The sequence below is a fragment of the Durio zibethinus genome, unplaced genomic scaffold (assembly GCF_047325235.1).
Source record: "Durio zibethinus cultivar Kanyao isolate XHJ-2024 unplaced genomic scaffold, ASM4732523v1 HiC_scaffold_3, whole genome shotgun sequence".
Classification (NCBI taxonomy): Eukaryota; Viridiplantae; Streptophyta; class Magnoliopsida; order Malvales; family Malvaceae; genus Durio; species Durio zibethinus.
This window is the reverse complement of record NW_028323044.1, coordinates 6,088,368-6,098,271: the sequence shown is the minus strand read 5'-3', so window position 1 is coordinate 6,098,271 and position 9,904 is coordinate 6,088,368. Positions and strand designations below refer to the sequence as shown.

The 9,904-nt window shown below is 34.0% G+C and overlaps 1 protein-coding gene across 1 annotated transcript; it reads right to left on the bottom strand.

Moving 5' to 3' along the window:
- Positions 1 to 5,712: 5,712 nt before the first annotated feature.
- Positions 5,713 to 9,244, bottom strand: LOC149504605 (cytochrome b6). Its single transcript, XM_089757935.1, has 2 exons — positions 8,844 to 9,244; positions 5,713 to 8,019 (listed from the first exon to the last, which is right to left on the bottom strand). Exons 1-2 carry the CDS (start codon positions 8,847 to 8,849, stop codon positions 7,378 to 7,380), a joined length of 648 nt encoding a protein of 215 aa, XP_089614061.1. The 5' UTR covers positions 8,850 to 9,244; the 3' UTR covers positions 5,713 to 7,377.
- Positions 9,245 to 9,904: the final 660 nt, after the last annotated feature.

Below are 9,904 nucleotides of genomic sequence, written 5' to 3'. Positions count from 1 at the left end.
AGATAAAAAAATAAGAGACTATATCAAGAATTATGTACAAAAAAATATGAGAATATCTTCCGGTGTCGAGGGAATTGCACGTATAGAGATTCAAAAAGGAATTGATCTAATTCGGGTCATAATCTATATGGGATTTCCTAAATTATTAATTGAAGATAGGCCGCGAAAACTCAAAGAACTACAGATGAATGTGCAAAAAGAACTTAATTGTATGAACCGAAAACTCAAGATTGCTATTACAAGAATTGCAAATCCTTACGGGCACCCTAATATTCTTGCCGAATTTATAGCCGGACAATTAAAGAATCGAGTTTCATTTCGAAAAGCAATGAAAAAGGCTATTGAATTAACTGAGCAAGCAGATACAAAAGGAATTCAAATACAAATTGCAGGGCGTATCGACGGAAAAGAAATTGCGCGTGTCGAATGGATCCGGGAAGGTAGGGTTCCTCTACAAACGATTGGAGCGAAAATTGAGTATTGCTCCTATAGAGTTCGAACTATCTATGGGGTATTAGGAATCAAAATTTGGATATTTATAGATATTTATAGATGAAGAATAATAAGAATAAGACTCTACTTGTCTTTACGTTCTATTCTGCGATAGAACAAAAAATGACAAATTCTTTCATTTTTTTATGTTCAATAAAAAAATGAGCAGTTCTAAATTCTATATTCTATAAGGTTAAATAAAAATTTGATTGATCATTTGATATAATTGCTATGCTTAGTGTGCGACTCGTTGGGTTTTTAGGCTTAGGATTCAAAAAAAAAAATGGGCGAACCACAGTATAAGTTAATAACTATAGCACTAATAACCAACTCATCGCTTCGGATTATCTGGATCCAAAGAATCAGTCAAGATATGATATATTGGTCATATCATTATAGCAACTGAAATCTTTTTTTTTGCATTAAGTTAAGTAAAAAAAAACCAATCTGATTATGAATATATCTAAATTGTGAAGCAAAATAAAAAAGTATGTGGATAAATAGAAGGATGAGAGAAAGAGAGAAAAAGAAATAGAAATGAAATGATATATGATTCCAATATGTAAGGTCTACGAAGCATCTCATAAAGAGCAATGTAATAGAGCATCAATAGAGATTCATCAATAATTAGATGAATATCTGTTCATCGAAGAAAAAATCAAGAGCCTTAAGTCAATAAAGACTGAGAAGGTTGACTAAAGAACAAATTAACAAATTTTTTTATTAAATATTATTTATTAAATATTAAATTTTTATTTTTATTAAATATTAAATTTTTATTAAATATTAAATTAAGGCTCCATTGGAGAATTCAGACCTAAGCATTAATCGAGAAGCGATGGGGACGACGGAACCCGTGAATGCAGAGGATTCTATTGAAAACGAATCCTAATGATTTATCGGGTAGGATGGCGGAACAAACCAGAGACCACTTCATTTCTTTTTATTCTGTTCTGATTCTGAGAGGTCATGAGTTAACCCGACAACTGAAATAGATATTGAAAGAGTAAATATTCGCCCGCGAAAATTTTATTTTCATTTTAAAAATTTTATTTTCATTTTTTTTTTTTATTTTCATTTTAAAAATTTTATTTTCATTTTATTTGATTGTTAAATTTTTGTCGATCCGAGATGAATATGATAAAAAAAGACAAAACAAAATAAAGATTCGTTATAACATTATAACAAAAACAAGATAAGACATTATCTATAAATAGAATCCATGTTTAATTACTTATATATATATCCAATATATATCCAAACAAGATATACAAATTTATAATAGATCAGATAAAATCTCAAATAGATCAGATAAAATCTCAAAGCAAAGAATCCCAGGATTCAATCTATTATTCAGTAACTACCTATATATCTTAAGAATAAAATAAAATATTTTTTAGTCATTTTTTTCGCGAGGAGCTGGATGAGAAGAAACTCTCATGTCCAGTTCTGTAGTAGAGATGGAATTAATAAACAACCATCAACTATAACCCAAAAAGAACCAGATTTCGTAACCAACATAGAGGAAGAATGAAAGGAATATCTTATCGAGGTAATCGCATTTGTTTCGGTAGATATGCTCTTCAAGCACTTGAACCCGCTTGGATTACATCTAGACAAATAGAAGCGGGGCGCCGCGCAATGACACGAAATGTACGCCGTGGTGGAAAAATATGGGTACGTATATTTCCAGACAAACCAGTTACGGTAAGATCTACAGAAACACGTATGGGTTCGGGGAAAGGATCTCCCGAGTATTGGGTAGCTGTCGTTAAACCGGGCAGAATACTTTATGAAATGAGCGGAGTAGCCGAAAATATAGCAAGAAAGGCTATTTCAATAGCGGCGTCCAAAATGCCTATAAAAACTCAATTCATTATTTCAGGATAGGAATATAGAACCAAAGGAAAGAAGTCTTGGGAATAAAAAAAACAATTGCGGGTTTCCTTTTTTTTTTTTTTTTGACAAACAATATTTCTTTTTTTCTTCGTCCTTTGTTCCATTGAAAGAAGAGATTAAAAAAAATGATTCAACCTCAGACCCATTTGAATGTAGCAGATAACAGCGGGGCCCGAGAATTAATGTGTATTCGAGTCATAGGAGCTAGTAATCGCCGATATGCTCATATTGGTGACGTTATTGTTGCTGTGATCAAGAAAGCAGTACCAAAGGCACCTCTAGAAAGATCAGAAGTGATCAGAGCTGTAATTGTACGTACTTGTAAAGAACTCAAACGCGACAACGGTATGATAATACGATATGATGACAATGCTGCAGTTGTCATTGATCAAAAAGGAAATCCAAAAGGAACTCGAATTTTTGGTGCGATCGCCGGGGAATTGAGACAGTTAAATTTCACTAAAATAGTTTCATTAGCTCCTGAGGTATTATAAGACGAGACCTCAATTCAATATAGTTATAGTATTTAAATTAGAGTATTTAAATGACATAGATTAATTAGTAGATTGTGTCTCACGTATATACCTTTACTAAGTAAAAAAAAAAAAAGAACATGTTGGTTATATCAAAATTCGGGAGCAACAATAATTTTAGTTTACCATGGGTAAGGACACTATTGCTGACATAATAACTTCTATACGAAATGCTGACATGAATAGAAAAGGAACGATTCGAATAGGATCTACTAACATCACTGAAAACATTGTTAAAATACTTTTACGAGAAGGTTTTATCGATAACATAAGGAAACATCGGGAAAGAAACAAATATTTTTTGGTTTTAACCCTACGGCATAGAAGGAATAGGAAAGGACCATATAGAACTATTTTAAATTTACGACGGATCAGTCGACCCGGTCTACGAATCTATTCTAACTATCAACAAATTCCTAGAATTTTAGGCGGGATGGGGATTGTAATTCTTTCTACTTCTCGGGGTATAATGACAGACCGGGAGGCTCGACTAGAAGGAATCGGCGGAGAAATTTTGTGTTATATATGGTAATCTGTCTAACATCCGAATTGTATCCGAATCCGAAACTTTCCATTTGTGAAAAAAAAAAGCACGGGTTGTCTAATAGAACTCCTCCTGCCCTACAGTAGTTGATACGTCAAGGAAGTTTTACCTGGAATAAAAGAACAAAAATGGATTCATGGAGGTTTAATTAGTGAATCACGTCCACTCCAGATTCCTTTAGATAATGAAGATCTGATTCTAGGTTATGTTTCAGGAAGGGTCCGATCGAGTTTTATACGTATACCACCGTGGGATAGAGTCAACAAAAGTGAAGTAAGTGCTTATGATTCAACCAGGGGGCGTATAATTTATAGACTCCGCAACAAGGATTCGAACGATTAGGTAGTTTTTTCAACTTCAAGATTCCTTTCAGGGGGATCCAATTCAAGGTTCAAAAATTTCAAGAAACTTATTTTCTTCCAATAAGTAGATTCGGAAAAATTTAAGGAATAACAACTATGAAAATAAGGGCTTCCGTTCGTAAAATTTGTGAAAAATGTCGACTAATCCGTAGGAGGGGACGAATTGTCGTAATTTGTTCCAACCCGAGACATAAACAGAGACAAGGATAATCTTTCTATTCTAAAAAGAACTCCTTAAAGTTAAAGAAAAGAAACTAATCTTAAAGAAAGCGATGAACAAATAAAAATAGAAGATCTGTTTTGACATGAAATGGATATATCCATATATCTCTGACTTATCCTTATGAAATGATAAAATATGGCAAAACCTATACCAAAAGTTGGTTCACGTAGGAATGGGCGCAGTAGTGCACGGAAAAGTGCACGTAGAATACCAAAAGGAGTTATTCATGTTCAAGCAAGTTTCAACAATACCATTGTTACTATTACAGATGTACGGGGTCAGGTAATTTCTTCTTCCTCCGCCGGTACTTGTGGATTCAAGGGTCCAAGAAGAGGGACTCCTTTTGCTGCTCAAACCGCAGCGAGAAATGCTATTCGAGCAGTAGTAGACCAAGGTATGCGACGAGTGGAAGTTCTGATAAAAGGTCCTGGTCTCGGAAGAGATGGAGCATTACGAGCTATTCGTAGAAGTGGTATACTATTAAGTTTCGTACGGGATGTAACCCCTATGCCACATAATGGCTGTAGACCTCCTAAAAAAAAACGTGTGTAGAAATAAACACTAAAGAGATTTCAAGAGAAATAAATGATTCAATGATCTGATCAAATAAAATAATATTACTATGGTTCGAGAGAAAGTAAAAGTCTCTACTCGGACACTGCAGTGGAAGTGTGTTGAATCAAGAACAGATAGTAAGCGTCTTTATTATGGACGCTTTATTCTGTCTCCACTTATGAAAGGCCAAGCCGACACAATAGGCATTGCGATGCGAAGAGCTTTGCTTGGAGAAATAGAAGGAACATGTATTACACGTGCAAAATCTGAGAAAATACCACACGAATATTCTACCATAGTAGGTATTCAAGAATCAGTACATGAAATTTTAATGAATTTAAAAGCAATTGTATTGAGAAGTAATTTGTATGGAACTCGTAACGCCTTTATTTGTGCCAAGGGTCCCGGATATGTAACTGCTCAAGACATCATCTTACCGCCTTCTGTGGAAATCGTTGATAATACACAGCATATAGCTAGCCTAACCGAACCAATTGATTTGTGTATTGGATTACAAATCGAGAGAAATAGAGGATACGGTATAAAAACGCCAAAGAACTTTCACGACGGAAGTTATCCTATAGATGCTGTATTCATGCCTGTTCGAAATGCGAATCATAGTATTCATTGTTATGGGAATGATAATGAAAAACAGGAGATACTTTTTCTAGAAATATGGACAAATGGAAGTTTAACTCCTAAAGAAGCACTTCATGAAGCCTCTCGGAATTTGATTGATTTATTTATTCCCTTTCTAGATGCGGAAGAAGAAAACTTACATTTAGAAAACAATCAACACAACGTTACTTTACCTTTTTTTCCTTTTCATGATAGATTAGCTAAACTAAGAAAAAAGAAAAAAGAAATAGCATTGAAATATATTTTTATTGACCAATCAGAATTGCCTCCCAGGATCTATAATTGTCTCAAAAAGTCCAATATACATACATTATTGGACCTTTTGAATAACAGTCAAGAAGACCTTATGAAAATTGAACACTTTCGCATAGAAGATGTAAAACAAATATTGGGCATTCTAGAAAAGAAGTAGAAAAGCATTGCGAAATTGATTTACCAAAATTTTAAATCCATTGGATTTAGGATTTATTTCATTTTTTTTTTTTTTACTTTAGAAAATTAGAAAAAAAAAAAAAAAACGAAAATGGATTTTGAACCTTCAGCACAATCCATATATTGGGACCAGAATTGAATAAATGTATCTAGGGAGAATTCACTTTGACTTTGAAGTGACTACTCCCTAGATACGCACATCATGATATTTTATTTTAAAATTGATTCAATTTAAAAAAGACCTAAAGTTAGGGATTTATCAATCGGTAATGTTGCTCCAATACCCAACCAAAGGGCCACCGCAGTACCAATCAAAAAAACGGTTGTCGCTACTGGACGACGAAATGGATTTTGGAATTTATTAACATTTTCCAAAAAAGGTACTGTTAATAATCCCGCAGGTACTGAAACCATTAAAAGAACACCCAATAACTTGTTAGGTACTGTACGAAGTATTTGAAATACAGGAAAGAAATACCATTCAGGTAATATTTCCAAAGGAGTTGCAAATGGATCCGCGGGTTCACCAATCATTGAAGGTTCTAGAACCGCTAAGCCTACGTTACAAGCAATAGTACCGAGAATTACTACTGGAAAAATATATAAAAGATCATTGGGCCATGCGGGTTCCCCATAATAATTATGACCCATACCTTTAGCTAATTTAGCTCTTAATACAGGATCGTTCAAGTCAGGTTTTTTTGTTATTAGGATAGGTGAATTTTTCTAGATCCATCCCCCGAAGGAACCGGACATGATAATTTTTCATCATCCGGCTCAAGCAAAAATCAATCGAATCAAATGGATACAAACGGATACATATAAAATGAATCTATATGTTATCCACACATATATGAATGATTTCATATGTAAGAAAAAAGTTACCTGATTCCATTTTACGAAGTTGCAACTATACATTCCAAGGAATGCCATTTTTACAGGTAAATGCTCAATACCCAAGTAGGCGTACAAAGTTGATCGTGATCAAGTGCTTTCTGGGTCGTCTTAGGCCTTGCGATTCACCTTTATCCCAAAAATATATCGAGATTTTTTACATACAAAGGATTTACTTGTTACTAATATAGTCTAGCCTTTGCTCTTCTTTAGATCCCTTGTTTCACTCCGATAGTATAATAATAATAAATCGGGTCGATGCAGAAGAAATGAATGTATTTTCATACTATTAAGATAAGAAAGTAAAAAAAAAATAAAAATAAATAAATAAAATCTAATTTGCATTATGCCAAATCACTTATTCTACTGGATCTTACGGAGCCCTGTTCATACACGACATCGTCAGGTCTGATCATAGAAAAGATTCTCTTCAAGCGAACCAGCCTATCCTTTGTATGGGGCTTACACGGTGGTTGGAACAAAGACACATTTGGTTGTGAATTCCAATGTAGCAGATAAAGGCATATTTCTGCATGGCCCAATCAATAGTTCAAGTCACACACTCCCATAATCCATTTTCTCTTCGGGGAATTCCCTTCAACTATTCATGTCATATCAAATAAATAATAGAATATTGTGGAGTTGAAAGGAAATATCCAAATACATGTCTTATTTTTTTTTTTTTTTCAACAATCCATATTTGTAGCAATGAAATACTATTGTTCCTCCCCCAAGTAATAAGATAAATGATTGGCAAGTAATAAGATAAATGATTGGTTACAATATAGCTATGGTCTATATTCTCTATAAAGGACCAGAAATGCCTTGCTTACGTATCATTAGGAAATGCATTAACATAAATACAGCAGTAAGAAGGGGTAATACAAAAGTGTGTAAACTATAAAAACGGGTCAAAGTGGATTGTCCCACACTAGCACTTCCACGCAATAACTCTACCAAAGGCGATCCTATTACCGGAATAGCTTCCGGAACGCCTGTTACGATTTTGACTGCCCAATAACCAATTTGGTCCCAAGGTAAGGAATAACCTGTTACACCAAAAGATGCAGTCAACACAGCCAGAACCACGCCTGTAACCCAAGTCAATTCGCGAGGTTTTTTAAAACCACCAGTGAGATAGACACGAAATACGTGCAGGATCATCATTAAGACCATCATACTTGCCGACCATCGATGAACTGATCGGATTAACCAACCAAAGTTAGCTTCAGTCATTATGTATTGAACAGAAGTAAAAGCCTCAGTAACGGTTGGACGATAGTAAAAAGTCATAGCAAATCCTGTAGCTACTTGTACCAAAAAACAAGTAAGCGTAATTCCTCCTAGACAATAAAATATGTTAACATGAGGAGGAACATATTTACTAGTTATATCATCTGCAATCGCCTGAATCTCGAGGCGTTCTTCGAACCAATCATAGACTTTATTGAGATAGGTAAACCAAGAGGACTCCCCCCCTGAGAACCGTATATGAGAATTTCATCTCGTACAGCTCAAACAAAAACACCCAAATAATAGCTGAAACGGATATGGAATAGAAAGTTTGAAACTTCTTAATCTTTTCATTCAATTTTATCTGAAGACACAAAAGAGTAAAAATCCGAAAGCTCTTTTTTGTAGTTGTAATTATAATGCCAAAAAATCAAGTCGGCGCATTCGTCTTTATGTTGATCAGGCCTCTTGAATCTTCTATTTACCTACTTATTTCTTTTCTTTTTCTTTGCTTTGATTTGTTATTTATATGGAATGTGGCTTTATTCTTGTTTTCTTTATTTTTAATAGGAATTCTCTTGTTAAGACCCTATGAATCAATTGAAACTTCAGATTCATACCAGAACCGCGATGATTCAATAAAACCTTCAAACTAAGTCCAAAGATTCTTTGAGTAAGAATTATTGGATCATCACTTATTCAATGAATAGAATAGATATAATAAATAAAAATACAAAGAAAAGAAAGGTTTGTCCTTTGATCAAAATAAGCATAAACTAAATGAGAGTTTGAAAGAAGAAAAAATTTCTCGATTTATAAATAAAAAACCTCTTTCTTTGAAAATTTTTTTTTTTTTTGAGTCCGGCCGCGAGGTTTGAATATTAAGTATGAATCATAGTTCGAATACTTCGTGATCCATTTCATATATTCCGTGCTCCAGATACTAGAATGGCTATCCGACGGGATAAAACTATCTCGATCAAGAGGACAGACCCATTTTCTGTACTATCAATAGGATCAATTATAACAAGTCACACACTCATATTCCGGAAATACAGAAACAAAAAAAATTTCGCGGTCGAACTACCAAAATAGAATGGGCTAAAAAAAATCCGAGAACTAAAAGTTTCACTTTTTGTATTGAAAAGCGAGGCTTCGTGGTTCTTGTGAATCTAATTCAGCGAAATTCCATCCAGTAAAACGGAAGAATTATAAATCTCCAAAATAATAGATAAGAATATCGAAAATAAAGCCATTGCGACACCCATCAAAGGAGTCGTTCCCCATCCAGGAGCTACTTTACCATATTCCGAATTCAATGGTTTCAAAAAATCCCCTACAACAGTTCGTCTTGGACCAGATCTAGAACTACCCTCAACGGTTTGTGTAGCCATAAATCTTATTTTGTATTCAGTGAGATCTGTTGACTTTGTATATCATTCCGCTGTAAATAAACGATCTTATCATAGATCCATTGTGATCTTGAAATTATATTTATATTTATATTATTTATATTTATATTTATATATATTATTTATATAATTATATAATAATGGAAACAGCAACTTTAGTCGCCATCTCTATATCTGGTTTACTTGTAAGTTTTACTGGGTACGCCTTATATACTGCCTTTGGGCAACCCTCTCAACAATTAAGGGATCCATTCGAGGAACACGGGGACTAATTGAAGTAATGAGCCTCCCAATATAATATTGGGAGGCTCATTACTTCAATTGAGATAATGAAAAATCATTTCATTTTTTTAGTTGGAACTTTAGGCGGTTCTCGAAAAAAGATAGCGAAAAAAATTATCCCTAGAGTAGATACTAAGAGGAATGTATAAACCAATGCTTCCATAAATTCGATCGTGGTTTACAATTATAGCTTCCGTACCTATTTATTTAGAATCATCTCCCGAATAAAATAACGAAAGAACAAGAATCAAAGAAAAGGCAGCGATTTTAATCAAGATTTTTACAGCAGCCTATGTCAAATCACAAACAGAAAATAGAAGCGAAAAATAACAAAGCAATCTTGCATCAGACTACTTGTCTTCTTGTAGTTGGATCTCCAAGTTTTTGGAATGCTCCAAATTCCA